Source organism: Panthera uncia, chromosome A2 (assembly GCF_023721935.1).
Source record: "Panthera uncia isolate 11264 chromosome A2, Puncia_PCG_1.0, whole genome shotgun sequence".
In the NCBI taxonomy this organism is placed as follows: Eukaryota; Metazoa; Chordata; class Mammalia; order Carnivora; family Felidae; genus Panthera; species Panthera uncia.
Window position 1 is genome coordinate 2,831,159 of NC_064816.1, and position 15,820 is coordinate 2,846,978.

At 58.3% G+C, this 15,820-nt stretch overlaps 1 protein-coding gene and 1 pseudogene across 2 annotated transcripts; one reads left to right on the top strand and one right to left on the bottom strand.

Moving 5' to 3' along the window:
* Positions 1-4,115: 4,115 nt before the first annotated feature.
* LOC125931139 (uncharacterized) lies at positions 4,116-4,202 on the bottom strand (annotated as a pseudogene).
* A 3,791-nt stretch (positions 4,203-7,993) lies between these two features.
* On the top strand, positions 7,994-15,820 carry CREB3L3 (cAMP responsive element binding protein 3 like 3). Of its 2 annotated transcripts, none has more exons than XM_049639628.1 (9): positions 7,994-8,124; positions 8,783-9,050; positions 9,897-10,012; positions 10,572-10,709; positions 11,501-11,607; positions 13,491-13,559; positions 14,711-14,795; positions 14,954-15,050; positions 15,262-15,820. In XM_049639628.1, exons 1-9 carry the CDS (start codon positions 7,996-7,998, stop codon positions 15,573-15,575), a joined length of 1,323 nt encoding a protein of 440 aa, XP_049495585.1. In that variant the 5' UTR covers positions 7,994-7,995; the 3' UTR covers positions 15,576-15,820. The 2 variants fall into 2 exon arrangements, with proteins under 2 accessions (XP_049495585.1, XP_049495586.1); XM_049639629.1 differs by having other exon boundaries at positions 10,575-10,709.

Sequence of the window (15,820 nt, forward strand, 5' to 3'; positions counted from 1 at the left end):
CAACTCTGACATTGTAGCATGAAAGCCGCCATAAACAACAAGCAAACCAAAGGGCATGGCTATGTGCCAATAAAGCTTTATTTACAAAAAACACACGAGGGCCGGAACGGGCCCACGGGCTCTAGTCTGTCAACCGGGCACTAAGCTCTGTGATTCTGTTCATACATCTTTGGTTGTTTCTTCTACGAGCACCGATTAGGTGGCTCCTGTGTGCCAGTCGCTGGGGACACTGCATGCGGACACAGGTCTCGTCACAGTTTAGCAGACAGTCCTAGCTGGAGACTTTCTAGCTCTTCACTCCTCTTTCTTAAGGACCTGGACCGAGGTTGATGCAGAAGAGGATCCAAAGGCATTTTTGTTGGGACACCTGGGGGGAAGGGGGCTCGGTCGGTTCAGCGTCTGACTCTTGATTTCGGCTCAGGTCATGATCTCACGGTTGTGAGATCGAGCCCCACATCGAGCCCTGCATCGGGGTCCACAGCAACAGCACAGAGCCTGTTTGGGATACTCGGTCTGCCCCTCCCCTGCTTCGACTCTCTCTCTCTCTCTCTCTCAAAAATAAATAAAATTTAAAAAAAAAGGTGTTTTTTAAATGACATTTTTTGTTACTAAAACAGTGAATATATATTTTTTAATGTTTTAATGTTTATTTTTGAGAGAGAGAGAGAGAGAGACAGAGCACAAGCAGGGGAGGGGCAGAGAGGCAAGGAGACACAGAATCCGAAGCAGGCTCCAGGGTCCCAGCTGTCAGCACAGAGCCTGACACGGGGCTCGAACCCACAAGCTGTGAGATCATGCCCTGAGCCGAAGTTGGATGCCTAACCGACAGATCCACCCAAGCGCCCCAAACAATGAATATTTGTATCCCCCAGGAGGTGTCTCTGTGCCTGGCACAGATACTCGATAAACGGTTGTTGAATGAATGCGTGCCCTGATAAATAAATAAAATCTGTGGTGTGTCGGATGATCATAAATGGCTGCGAAGAAACATAAAGCAGGATGGGGGGGGGGGTGGAGACTGAGGGGGAGGGGAATTGCAATTTTAAGGAAGGTGGTCAAGGGGGCTTCACGGAGGAGGTGAATTTGAGCAGAAATCCGAAGGTGAAAAGAGCCAGCCACAGGGAGATCTGGGAAAAGGAATTCCAGGAAGCGAGGACAGCAAGTGCAAAGGCCCTGAGGCAGGACGAGGCCGCGTCAGTGTGAGGCCGGTGTAAGGACTGTCGCGTCATAGGACGAGGACCCAGGAACGCGGCAGGCAAGGAATGAATGTGTTTTGAAGGCAAAGCTGCCAAGGCTCACGGGTGGATTTTAATGAACATGAGCAAAGCCCACAGAGATAAAAATACGTACAGGCGAGTGGGATGTTAATGGAAGGGCGTAAGGGGCCGACATTCGGGAAATGTCTAAACTTATGTTATGTTATGTTATGTTATGTTATGTTATGTTATGTTTTATCTTATTTTATTTTATTTTCTTTTATTTTATTTTATTTTATTTTATTTTATTTTATTTTATTTTATTTTATATGATTTAAACAATTGCACAGGCTCGGCTACAAACTAACGTTAATCTCATGCCATGAGATTAGACTGGCAGTAATTCAGTTATGGGACCTTGACGGTCAAGAAACAGGGAGGAAAAATAACCCAAAGGTGGGTGAGTAGGAAAGAACCTTTTGTGGCAGATTCAGAACTTGCCAGAGCTTCTTGGGTACCCATCATGCCCTGAGTAGTGTCAGGGGAGATGAGAAGACCGCCTTCAGGGGGCTCGGTCTAGTTGGGAAAGGACGAGGCAGACGGGTGAGAGCAGGGAGCAAACACCTAAGGAGAGGGTGCTAACGCGGGTCGCCGTGATCCACGCTCCAGCGTGCGGTTCGAGTCGGGGAGAGCTCTGTGGGCAGAATTAAGTAGCGAAAGTGAATAGCGTCCTGTCATACTCCCCTCCCTGCCGTGCAAGGGTCTGAAAATCAACTCGAAATTTTAAGCCAAAAGAGAATCCACCGGCTCACATGGCTGCTCTGCGTCTGGAGCCCAGGATGGGATTTCAGGTATGGCTGGATCCAGGACATCGGACTGTGTTGTCCGGGCTCGATTACCCTCTAGCTGCTCTGCTGTGTTCTGGGCGGGCCTCATTCTCCCAGCCTCCCAGCGTGGGGGTAACGACGGCCAGCAGCCCCAAACCTACATTCCTTACAGTTTGGCATCCCCGGCGTGCCCGGCGTACCCATTCTACAGATGTGGAAAGAGGAGGTTCGGAGTGAAGTGACTTCCCCCGGGGCTCCCACAACCCTTGTGAGGAGGGAAGGTAGAGTTCACACACTCACTGGCCCATCTGATTCCAAACCCTGGGTTCTTCCCCGCTGAATCGTACTTCCTCTTACGGACCTGTCCTCAGGCTGCAGACGAAATGGGTAACGTTTTCTCAACTTCAAGAGTTCCCTGGGGGGGCGCCTGGGTGGCTCGGTCGGTTAAGCATCCGACTTCGGCTCAGGTCATGATCTCACGGTCCGTGAGTTCGAGCCCCGCGTCGGGCTCTGTGCTGACAGCTCAGAGCCTGGAGCCTGTTTCAGATTCTGTGTCTCCCTCTCTCTCTGCCCCTCCCCCGTTCATGCTCTGTCTCTCTCTGTCTCAAAAATAAAGAAACGTTAAAAAAAATTAAAAAAAAATAAAGAGTTCCCTGGGGCGCCTGGGTGGCTCAGTTGGTTGGGTGTCCTGACTCTTGATTTCGGCTCAGGTCACGGTCCCAGGGTCGTGGGATCGAGCCCCGCAGCCAGCTCTGCACTGAGCGTGGAGTTGGCTTGAGATTCTCTCTCTCTCTCTCTCTCTCTCTCTCTCTCTCTCTCTCTGTCTCCCTCTGCTCCTCTGCCCCACTCACATTCTCTCTCTCTAAAAAAAAGAAAAGAAAAAGAAAAAAAAAAAAGAAAGAAACACACAGAGGGAAGGATTTGCCTTGGGCAAAACGTTAAGGGCTGACATAGATCTGAGCTGCGATGGAGAATATAAATGTTCCCAGGAGAAACAATGTACCCACCTAACATCTGTCATCATATTTGAACTGGATCTAGTTATACCTAAGTAACACCTGAGAGGGGTGACTTTTGCCCTGGGAGGAAAGCTAAGAGCTAATCTTGGAGTTCCATTGCCTTCAAGTTCCATGAGAAAAGGTAAATGCTCCCACGAAAAGGGACATATGAGCTCGATATCAGTTATTCACCTTTTACTAGAACTTTTTAAACCCAAAAAACGGGGGGGGGGGGGGGGGGGGGGGCGGGATGAATTCTGCCCGGGGCAAGAACCTAAGAGCTAATCCGGACTTGAGCTCCAATTCCTCCAAACCCCACTAGAAAATGTATCTGTTCCCAAGAAAAAGGAATGCGTGAACCGGGTGTCAGTCATTCACACTTTAGTTAGAATTAGCACAAAGAGCTTCGCGCGCGTTTTCCCTCTGCGCCGTTGGAAACCACCCGAGGAAACCTCGGGGATGGAAAGGCAGAGGGATCCCTGAGAAAGACACGGATCTGGGGGAACTACCTCCTGGGGGGGCTCGGCCGGCAATCATTGACCCTTTAGCGTTCACACCAGGAGAAAGCAATCGTGGTGAAAGAGAGGCATTTCCTTCTTTGCAGAACGTTACAAGGGCCACTTCGAGCCCCCGGGAGAACGCTGGGCTTTGGGGACACAGGTGAAGCGATTCACGGCGGCGGTGGGAAAAGCAGCTGTTAAATGCTAACTCGAATACCTGCTGCCTTTGGATTCGAAAACTTGAAAACGCTGGGGAGAAGGCGTGATCCTCGGTTCGTGATGGTTTTCTTCCTTAAACACAAAAAAAATTGAAATTGTATTTCCTCGGAAGCTGTGCCACAGGTACGTGGGTTCGGATTCGGAGAGCGTTAGTGATGAGGCCTAGAAAGCCCTTCTCCTCTGGGAGCGCGCCCAGCCCCAAAAGCTGTCCCAAGTCCCACCTCCTCCGGGGGTGGTCTGTAACCGTCCCGCAAAGGGGCGTCTGTATTCACGTCTCCTTTTTTCACTCACGCAGGGCCTCCTGTGTCCCGCACCGTCCTTGTTCACTAACCTGGTGCATTTTCGATGGGGAGGGTATTGTCTTCACGGGGGGCTGAAAACCGGTTGTGTTATATCCTTGCTCAGGGGCCATGCTAATAATCTTCTCTGTATCGTTCCGATTTTAGTACACGAGGCGAGCACGAATTTTTACTTTTATTTTTTTTAAATAAAAAATAAAAAAAATAATAATAATAAAAAATTTTAAAAAATAAAAATAAATAAAATAATAAAAAAATTTAAAAAATTTAAAAAATTAAAAAAAAAATTTTTACATTTTTTTTTAACGTTTATTTATTTTTGAGACAAAGAGAGACAGAGCATGAACAGGGGAGGGTCAGAGAGAAAGGGAGACAGAGAGGGAGACAGAGAGGGAGACAGAATCTGAAACAGGCTCCAGGCCCTGAGCGGTCAGCACAGAGCCCGACGCGGGGCTCGACTCACGGAGCGCGAGGTCGTGACCTGAGCCGAAGTCGGACGCTTCACCGACCGAGCCCCCCAGGCGCCCCAATAAGTAAACATTTAAAAGTAAAGAGAACAAAAACAAGGTGGGGGGGACTTTCAGCACCCCAAAGAGTCCCTTCGCGCCGCGGTCCCCGCTACACCCCAGCAACTGCTTTCTGTTCCCGCTGACGCTTTGGCCTCCGTTCTGGATGTCGTATGGGTAGCATCGCGCAGCGTGCGTTCTTTGGTGACCGGTGTCTCTCGACACGACGTCCCCGAGATTCACCCCTGGTGCGCGTATTCGCGCCGTGTCCCCTCTCGTGGCTGAGTGTGTCGCTTGGCTCGCCCGGTTTGCTTATTCCCCTCCCGCCGGGCATTTGACGTGCCCCCCGCTCAGGACAACTCTGCGTCAAGTTGCTGCGGACGTTCACACGGTCACGTTCAAGGCTTGGCGCGAACGTCCCTTTCTTGCCGCGAACACAGGTTTGCGTCGCTCTTAGACAAACCCCCAGGAGCGAAATTGCTGAGTCATCAGGGACAGGCGCGTCCAACCACCCAATTTCCCAAACCGGGTAGATATGACCCCCATCAGCCATGCGGACTCCACTGTGGGAAGGTCACGTCAGAGTCCGGCCCAGCCTTATCTTACTTGTTCAGATAGCTCTTCATTGGGGCATATAAACGCCTTCTAAAGTCCATAATTATAAAAACAAAAAAAATTTTTTTAAATACAAACATCCTGGGGAGGGGCCCTACGGGGTCTAAATCTACGGGGAGGGGGGAGTGACTGCTGCCAGACCCCTCCCTCGGGGGGGTTTGGGTACAAGGAGGAGGGAGAGCTCTGTCTCCAGGGCACTGAGGTCCTGAGGGCCGCACCGAGAGGGAGGCGGAGGCAGGAGAAGCTTCTAGTCGAGCCTCACCTGCTTCATGCACCTGCTGTGTAGGCAAAGCGCCGTATACAGCAGAGGCCGAATAAATATTATGACTGGGGATCACTCAAGCCAAGCGAAGCCAAACACGGCCCTTAAAAGAGCCAACACGGTGGTTACAGAGGCAGAGAGGAAGTGACACAGATTGGGAGGCTTAGGGAGATAATGGCACCAGCGTCCAGAGGGGACAGTGATTCAGAGACACCCCCCCCCCCCCAATGCCGCCGGCGTGGGGGCTGGATCACTGCCTGGGGCAGGGGGAAGGACTGAACAGCTTCCCCGGCCCCACCCCCTCCGTGCGGGGAGCTCCCCTGTCCTTCCAGCCACGGGCATCCCCAGACGTGGTCCCCTGTGCCCTGGGGGAACAGCTGCTGTACCACATGAGGCATGGCACGTAGTAGGCCCTCATTAAATGTTTGTTCCGTGAATAAATGATGATTGGTCCGTTGAGAAAAAAACACACTGGGAGGGGAATTTCTTGGAAGCAAGGAGGCTGTTTCACTTACCCCTGTGACCCTAGTGCCTAACGTCGCGCCTGACATACAGAGGCTCACTTTAGTCGTCCATTCACTGAGCTCCCAACACCTTCCTGCTGTATTGAGTATAAACAACACCCTTCACCGCAGCCACCCCCCAAGGCTCCCTGATCCCCGCCTCCCCTCCCTGCCCTCCCCTCCTCCCTCTCTCCCCCTGCTCCAGTCACATGGGCTTCCTCCCTGTTCCCCCCAACAGGCCAGCCCGGGTACTACCCCAGGACCTTTGCGTGTGCTGTTTCTTCAGCCGGAAACACCTTTCCCCCAGATCTTCCCATGGCTGGCTCCTTCTCGTCCTTCAGGGTTGTACTTCAATGTCACCGTCTTAAGGGGTCGCCTGGCTGGCTCCGTCGGTAGAGCACGTAGCTCCTGGTCTTGGGGTCCTGAGTGCAAAAGCCCCCACCCTGGGTTCAGAGCTCACTTTTAAAAGCGGCGGGCACGCAGGAGGCGCTCCGTGAGCGAGGGCTGATTGAGCACCACTGTACCGGGCACTTTCCTAGATGCTGGGGGCCCAGCAGAGAACAAAAGAAACTCCATTCTAGCCCACAAGGCCCTGGGGGTGGGGGGTGGGGAGGGGAGAAATGAGGGAAGACAAAAAACCAGGGAAACAAACGAGAAAATTTCCAACGGTGAGGGGGTTCCGTGACAACCGTGATGTCACCAAGAGCCATGGGGCAGGGCTCCTCTGTTGGGGGCAGGGGTCACCCACCGCCTCTCAGCCATCTGGGCTGGTTCACAAATAATCGAACACTTATGAACCTGTGAAGACCGTCCAGAGTCAGAGGGGGAGGGGAGGGGAGTTAGTCCTGGGCAGCGGGAACGGTCAGTGTAAAGGCCCTGGGGTGGGAACCAGTTCGGCTCAATCCGCATCCAGTGAGTAAATGACCCATAGAAGATTCTAGCAGGAAGGGGGGGGGGCGGGCGCTGCTCAAGTTTGTCTGTGGAGGGGGCTTGGAGGGTGGGTGGGAGGTTGCCAGCCCCCGGGGGGAAGGCAGCTTCTGGCAGGAGGGGGCGACTTCAGCAAAGGCCTGGGCCGTGCCTCTTGGCTTTGTCCTGTCCCGAGGGTGCACCGGACCCAGTCGGGGGCCCTGGGCTCTCCTGGAGCCCAACGTCCCGGGACTCAGAGGAGAAACAGTCCCTGGAAGTAGGGGAGAGGTCATGGCAAAGCTGAGGCACCCCAGACTCTGGCCTTTGCCCACTGCAGCCAGGAAAGCACAAAACATCGAGATAACGGTCTTCCCTCCCTTCCCCCAGCCTGCCCTGGTGCCACTGGCCCTGAACCCTGTCCGTCGTGCCGGTCCCCCAATCGGCACCCGGGGATGGGCCGGGACCTCCCCACGCTATTTCAGCATCTTTTGGGGGCGGTTACGGAGCCGCAGAGAGGAGCGCGGGGAGCCCGGGAGCCCGGTTGCGGGGTGAGCTCCGGATCTGGGCAGACTCAGGAGGCGGCTGGGGGCAGAGCTGGCCGGCCTCATGAATGGGGATTTAGCAGCTGGAAAGGTGAGCCGTGCCCGGGGGGGGGGGGGGGGGGGCCCCCCCACGGGAGAGGGAGGTCTCAGCCAGGAAACCGCCCCCAGACTCCCAGAGGTGGAAGGAGCCTCGCGCCCCCATCGCACGGATGGGAAGACCGGGGCTCGGAGCGAGCGTGCCACGGGGAAGTCCTGCCTCCATCCTGGGGCTGCCCTTGTCTTTCCTCCGGGAGGGGAGAGTAGGGATGGGCAGGGGGGAGAGGGAGCTAGTTTCATCGGCCCCCCCCAGGGGTCCACCAGGCTGCTCCCCTCCCCCCTGCCCCCGTGCCCGCACCTTCTGGCACTTTTAAAGAAATCAGCTCCCATGCCCTGAGGAAGCCCGTGTCAGCCCCTGGCCCTTCTGGAGAAGGAAACTCCAGGGGCAGCGGTGGGCCGGCCTGGGGGCCGACGGGGGGGTGGGGGGCGGGGACTTGAGGCCCACGGCCCTCGGGGTGGTGTGCAGATGGGACGTGGGAGGAGAGGGGGCTGCGTGACCCTCACGCCTGTCCCCTCCTTGCCCCAGATGGCTTCCCCCACCGGTCCCATGGGCCCCCTTGGCAGCCTGGAGCTCCTGGACCTGCTGTTTGACCATCAGGACGGCATCCTGAGACACGTAGAGCTGGGCGAGGACTGGGGCCACCTCGAGGACCAGGTGAGGGCACGCCAGGCCTCAGACCGGAGCCTCGCTCAGCTCCGTGCAGCGCTTAGGGCTCACGGCGCCCACTCTTAGCAAAGCACATCCTTGTGCTGAACCCCCCCTTAGGGTGGCTGAACCCCCCCTTAGGGTGGCTGACATTAGCTTCTTACAGGTGGAGAAGCCAAGGCCCAGAGAGGGGCGGTAACTCGTCCAGGGTCACACAGCAGTTTGGGGGTGGGTTTGAACTCCAACCCGGGGCTCGGGCCTCGGGTGGTACCCGTGCTACGAGATTGTGTTGAGGCTCCAACAACCCCAGAGGAAGGAGCGTTAGCTCGTCTGTCTGGCAGAAGGGGTAAGTGCGGCCCAGAGAGGATCAGTGGCTTGCTCAGTCACACAGCAATCAGGAACAAAGCATAGAGGGTTTAAAAAAAAATTTTTTTTTTAATGTTTGTTTATTTTTGAGAGAGAGAGAGACAGAGTGCTACGAGGGGAGGAGCAGAGAGAGAGGGAGACACAGAATCTGAGCCATCAGCACAGAGCCCGACGCGGGGCTCGAACTCACAGACCGCGAGATCGTGACCTGAGCCGAAGTCAGACGCTCAACCGACTGGGCCCCCCGGGCGCCCCCAGCATAGAGGTTTTAATGCCCACCCTTCTCTCTCTGCCCCGGCAGGTCCTGCCAGGCCCAGACTCAGATGATTTCCTCAACTCCATCCTGGCTTCTGGAGACTCGGTGCCCAGCTCCCCGATCTGGTCTCCTGCAGCCAGTGACAGTGGCATCTCTGAAGACCTGCCCTCCGACTCCCAGGACACCCCTCCACGCAGTGGGGCAGCCACCACCCCCGCGGGCTGCCCCTCCTACCACCCGGGAGCCCCCTGCCTCGCCGGGCCCCCCGGACCAGTGGCCCAAGTGCTGGACGCGTCTGTGGCCATAGACTTGGGTGGGTCCTCCTTCTTTGTTCACTGCCCTTGCCCGTGCCAGGCGCTGGGCGCCCACACTCACACACAGATGCTGTCATGGGCCCATTTCCCGGACGGTGAAATGGAGTCCCCGTGAGGTGAGGCCGTGAGTCACAGCTGCTGAGCTGGGCTTCCAACCACATCTCTGTACCTCGATGCCGGGACCATAGTAGACGTTCAGTGACAGGGCGTGAGGTCCGGGGACCCCAGGCCTCAGACGCTCCCCTCCTGGATCTGGGGAAAACTGGCCCGATGCGGACGACACCCCTCCCCGCCGGCAGGGCCGTCCTCTGTCCCTTCAGCTCTTACTAGACTCGCTGGAGAGTTAACAAAACGGAAGCTCAGAGAGGTTTGGTCGCTTCACCAAGGCCACACAGCTCTGCACAGTCGGGATAAGAACCGAGAGCTGAGCACCCCCCCGGAGTCTGTGCTCTGGGGAGCACCTTGCCTCCAGGCTGCCGGGTGCCAGGGGGAAGGGAGCCGCAGGTGAATCAGACCTGGGCGAGGACCAGGGGGAGATAAGGCCAAGCCGGCTGGAGACCTAGCCTGTAACCCTGGCCAATAACAGCCGGTCCCTCCTGGCTCGGCAGTGGGTCCCTCAACTGCCAGGACCCATCAGTGGGTCCTGATGAATCGGCTTCCCGTTTTCCATCGGAGGGAAGACCGAGGCACCGGTCGGGGATGCTCCCCTCAACCCGGGGCCTTGGGGCCCTAGCGCGTTGCGGTCAATCCTGGCGGCCTTGCTGGAGGAGGCAGGTAGAAGCGGGGAGCTCAGGGGCCCGCGCGTCACCCCTCCGCGTCTTTGTCTCTCCATCTGCCCTGCTCAGAAATGTGGAGCCAGGGCCTCCGTCGTGAGGAGCGGGCCGAGTTGGCCGACCTGCCTTCGAGCTGCAGCCTCACAGTGAAAGACCTCCTCCTCTCGGGCGGCGGCGGCGGCGACCTGGTGAGCAGCCCGGACCCCACGCCCCGGAACTTCAGCCCTTGCGGGGCTGCCGGGGTTCGTAGGGCCCCGATGCCTCCCATTTCGGAGACGGGAAGACTGAGTCACACACGGGGTGGGTCGTCGTAATAACGTTTTTTAAAACAGCTGAAACTTACCAAGTACCTACCACGGGCCACTCTTTTAAATGCCTTAAATGCGTCATCTTTTCCCGTTATTATTATTATTATCAGAGAGGGGTGGGGGCAGGGGAGAGGGGCAGAGGGAGAGAGAGAATCGCAAGCGGGCTCTGAGCTGCCAGCCTGGAGCCCCGACGCGGGGCTCGAACCCGCGAACCGCGAGATCGTGACCTGCGCCGCGGCGGGACGCTGTTTCGCCCACTGGGTTCCCGGATGCGGAAGTGCCGGCTCTGGGGGCTGGTGCTCGCTCTCTGCGGCCCCAGGGCCAGCGGGGGCCCCACAGCAGACGCGCCCACAGTGTCCCAGGTCCCGTGTCTCTTTCGCCCCCGGGAGGCTGTTTCCCCGCCCCCCCAGCCATGTCCCCCTCCCCCCCTCCCCCACAGCAGCAGCATCACCCGGGGGCCCCTCACCTGCCCCGGCCTGCGACCCAGCACTGCCAGGAGCTGGTGCTGACAGAGGACGAGAAGAAGCTTCTGGCCAAAGAAGGCCTCACCCTGCCCACCCAGCTGCCCCTCACCAAGGTGAGCCCTGGCCCCGGGCCTCGCCCCCTTTTCTGCGGCCACCCGCCCTCGAGTGTTAGGACGCGTCCGTCCCTGGAGCCCCGAAATTCGTCCTTGAGCCCAGCTCAGCGGGCAGAGCCCCACACCCGGGGGGCCAAGGGTGGCCTTTCCGGCAGCAGCGGTTTGGGCCCCGGGAGGCCTCCCTTGTGCCTTTCGCGCTGCCTCGTAGCCCCTGGCAGGCCACAGCTCCCAAAAGGGGTGACCTGTGCCCCCTCCCCCAACCCTCGACCCGCACACGGACTTCGACTGGGCCGCGCTGCATTTTTGTCACGCCTTGAATCGGTCGCCAAAATGTCTCTGGCCAGGAGTGTTCACACACTGTTTCCATGGCCGTGGCCCCCCCCTACGCCCACACTTCCGCCCGCAGCCCCCGCCCAGCCTTTTCTCGCTCAATGTCAAGACCTGGGTTCGCCATCACCACCGGAACGTCCGCGGGCCCCCAGAAAGGCGCTGTGCCCAGACATGGCCAGAAGGTGGCGCACTCGCACCAGCGCTCAGAGTGTGGCCGCCGGTTCCTACCTGGGACTGGGATCTGGGAAAATTCTCAGGACCCGGGACCCCCCCCCCCCCACACACACACACCCCGGAGACTTTGCACGAGTTCAGGGGGACGAAAGCGGTCTTCGAGTCATGGGGAGCCTGCCCCCAGCTCCCTGGGTCTGGGAGGGCTCCCCCCGGAGGAGCAGGGGTGAGGTCATGGGGGCCAGGCAACAGGGTGGACCCTCCCCCCACCCTACCGTGTCACTGTGCAGTATGAAGAGCGAGCGCTGAAAAAAATCCGCCGGAAAATCCGGAACAAGCAGTCGGCCCAAGAGAGCCGGAAAAAGAAGAAGGAATATATTGACGGCCTGGAAACTCGGTAAGGCTGGGGCCCCCGGGGTGCCCTTCTGGGGTGCGGGAAGGGGACCGAGACCCAGGGAGAGCCGTGCAATGGGGCTAAGGTCACAGTGTGTGGGGGGGGCTGAGAAAATGAGAGGTTTCCTTTCGCTCTCGGGGAGAGGTCATTTGTCATGTGAATTACAAGCGTGGGAAGATGCCCGGAGATGGCAGAGGTCAGGCTCCGGGTCCCTTTATCCCCTGGAACGTGAGGCACCAAGAAAGGAGGATGTATTACCCATCTTGCCCTGGGGCTCTGCCTGGAGCTGGGGTGCTTACCCCCCCTGCGTGAGCCCCACGGGTCCTCAGAGCTGCCCTCGTTTCCTTGATGGTGCGTGTTGTGTGTGGCAAGGACAGAGGAGAGATCGTTCTCGGCAGAACATCCGCCTCCGAAACCCCGCGCACCCCACTCTCACCAACTGCCGCTCTCTTAACTCTTGTAAGGGGACGGGCTCCTTTGCCTTCTTTAACAGAAGCCTAACGCGCGAGCAAACCCACTCTCTAAGCCGGGAGTGGCCTGACGGAAGGTTCCAGGTCTACCTGGGTCTTCTCTTTCTTCCCATGTCAGTTTTGGGATGCCGTACTTGTCCGGGAAGCTGCTCACTGCAAACGCGTCGACATCCAATGGTTCCTAGTTCTCTCGTTTTAGTTTGCTAGGCTCTGTGCTGTCGGCAGGGGAGGGACAGGGGGACACAGGGAGACCCAGAATCCGAAGCAGGCTCCAGGCTCCGAGCTGTCCGCACAGAGCCCGACGCCCCGGGGCTCGAACCCACAAACCGTGAGATCTTGGCCTGAGCCGAAGGGGGACGCTCAACCGACGGAGCCACCCAGGCGCCCCTGCCTTCTTGATTAATCTTGCCAGAGACTTATTTATTGAATTATTCTTTTCAAAGCGTGGCTTTCTGGCTTTTACCTCCTACCCACCTGTACTTTTGTATTCTTCCACTTCTGCTCTTAGATTTGGTATGCCCCCCCCCACCTTGATGTTTGATTTTGGAGGGGGGGGGTTGCTATGTTGCTCTCTTGCGAACTTTCAACACGTGTGCGTCCAGCTTGTTGAGCTGCGTGGAGGTTGGCGAAGGTCTGTCCCTCTCCGCACTGTGTTAGCTGCACCTCTCGAATCGTGATTTACACAACTGGCATTACCATCTGGCCCTTGAATCTTCTCTAATTTATGTCCTGGATTCTTATTTTTATCCCGTGAGTCATCCAGAAGGAGGGCCTTTCCGTGGGGGGTGGGGGGGTGTACTCTCTTGGCTGGGACATATCGTCGTGCGGGGATTTGAGTATTTCAATCCCACATCTGGGTGGTCTGGGGCCAGACCACGCCCACAGATGGATACAGGTGGGAAAGATGGGTCCCCCAGCCTGGATCTGGGAACCCCCGGATGGACTCGGTCACCACTGTCTTAGTCCTCAGATGCAATCTGCGAAGCCCCTGATCAGCTTTATCTCGTGTTGTTCTCCCAAGTGCCCTGTGAACTAGGTAATCGTAGCCCCTTTTTACAGGTGAGGGGACTGAGGTCAGAGAGCAGAGCGGCTTGAGGTCACAAGGGAGGGTGAGGACTGTAACCTGGTTCCCCGTGGACTCCCCATCACCCTCCCACTCAGTCTTCTGGAAACATCGCTGCCCGAGTTTGGCATTCCACGGCCCGTCCTCGGGGCACAGACCGGAGCGATGCCCCGACATCAGTGCAGACGTGGGGGCCCTGTCCACAGACTTGCTGGGTGGCTTTGGATGAGTGCCTTCCCCTCTCTGGCCTTGGGTCCCCTGCCTGTAAAATGGGACCCCCCCCCAGGGAGATGTCAGCCCAGCTAGTTGGTGACGCACGGGTTCTGGAGGTCACTGTGGCATTGTCCCTGCAGGATGTCAGCCTGCACCGCCCAGAACCAGGAGCTTCAGAGGAAGGTCTTGCATCTGGAGAAGCAGAACCTGTGAGTCTCGGTCCAGCTATGGGAGAGGACAGGGGCCCCGGCCCCCAGAGTCCCTTGCAGGAGGGGGGACAACGTGGGGGACAGCCTCTGCGATGGCAAAGCAGAGCAGGGGATAGGGGCTCCACCTAGCAAGGGTGTGGGCTGCACGGAGGAGGGCACTTGGAGTTGGGGAAAGGCGTCTGCGGTGGAGGGAACGGCAGACGGACGGCCAGAGGCCGGAAGCACGGCGCGGCCGTCTATTCAACGTTTGTTTAGCATCTCGTCTGTGCCAGGCGTAGTTCTGGGCACCGGAACCACAGCACGACACAGACAGCCTCCCTACTTAAAGAACTCATGGTCTGGTGGGAGACGGACTCAAGGCAAAGGGCAATACGTAAAAGATAATTCACATAGCGATAGCCACTGAGGAGAAGAGTGAAGCAAGGTTAAGGGCCCGGAGAGCGAGTGGGGGGGGGGGGGGGCGCTACTCTGGGCAGGGAGGTCGGATGTGATGGCTTTTGAGATGAGACCTGATGGATGAGAAAGAACCAGCTACAAAAAGATCTGGGGGACTAATGTCCTTGGTGCAGAGGGAACGAGCCTGTGCAAAGGTCCTGGGGCAGAATTGGGTCTGACGCGTTGGAGTTACAGCCAGGAGGCCCGTGTGGCTGCAGCAGAGTAAGCGACGGGGAGGGAGAAGGAGGAGGAGGAGAGGGCAGGTAGGGAGTGGGGCAGGTCATGCGGGGGGCTTTGGGGGCCACGAGGAAGACTTGGGCTTTGACCCCAGGGGCGTGGGAGCCCTGGCAGGGTCGAGAGAAGCCTGCTCACGTCTGAAAAGTGCCCTCTGGCTGCTGCTTGGAGCGTGAACCCTAGGGGAGCAAGAGAGGCCTTGGGGGTCCAGAGTAGAGGCTGGGGTTGGCATTTTGGTGAGAGATAATGGCAGCCCGGGTCACGGGGGTGGGGTGGCAGAGAAGTGGGTGGGTTCAGGTGGGTGGGATGTTCAGGGAGATTTGTTGAAGCGACGAGGGAGAGTCTGGGACTTTAAAGACCAGCGGGGCCATGAGGGATGGATGGGATTCAGACGTCAGCCGGGCTGGGGGGAACCCGGAAACGGATGGGGGCCAGATCACGGCCCCGGGGGGCTCAGCCAAGGCCTGCCCATTCCTGCCCAGGTCCCTCTTGGAGCAGCTGAAGAAGCTCCAGGCCATTGTGGTCCAGTCCACCAGCAAGTCGGCCCAGACAGGCACCTGCATAGCGGTAAGTCCCGGTCCCCAGGATGACGGGCGTCCTCGGCCTTGGCAAAGGGGTCTGGGTGGCGAGATGAGCGCAGTGTGAGCCCCCGGTGTCTTCTGGGCCTCGGTGTCTCTGCTCACGGGGTGGGGGAGGGATGGGGTGACCTCCCCCGTCTCCGCCAGGTCCTGCTGCTCTCCTTTGCCCTCATCGTCCTGCCCTCCATTAGCCCTTTCGTCGCCAGCAAGGCCGAGAGCGCCGGAGACTACGCGCCCGTTCGCGGTAGGTGGGCCGGGGAAGCTGTGCCCTCAAAACCCCTCTGGGCTGCACCATGGACACAATCCCCTTGGTTCCCTAAGCCCCTGCACTGGGCCTCTGGGGCTTGGCAGGGGGAGGGGGGCTCCTTGCTGCTACTCCCTGAGACTGGGGTCAGAGAACGGAGGGACTCCAGTCCCCAAGCCCGTCCCTCGTGACCCTCCCAACCCTTGCTCAGTTTTCTCCAGAACTTTGCACAACGACGCTGCGTCCCGTGTGGCCCCCGACGCCACACCAGGCTCCGAGGTCCCAGGACCACGGCCCAAAGCTGGCGCGTCCCAGGAAGGGTCTCCAGGCAGCCCCAGGGCAGACTGGGAAGCTCAGGGCAGGTCGGCTCTGGGCAACTTGACGGAGGTGTTGGACAACTCGACCCTGATCACAGACAACTCGACGGAGAAGCTGAACCGGGCCACCCTGCTGGACTGGACTGCCCCTGAGCCAGCGCTCAGCCCTGGGCGCGGGGGACTGGAGGCAGCAGGGGAGGAGCTGTGAGCACCGTCCGGACGTGCCCCCGGGCCTCTCTGCTTAGGGGCCCTTCTGTGGACAGCAACGGGCATGGGGGTGAGAGGTGAGACCCTGGCGGAAGTGCCACGATGGAGATGGCACAAAGTCACAGCCACGCGCCCGCGGACCCAGGCACACACCGGACACGCTCAGACACAGGACAGGCGCAGGGCCACGAAGCCCGAGAAATACACACCCAGGCAAAGAAAGGAACGGGCACATACAGAGTGATC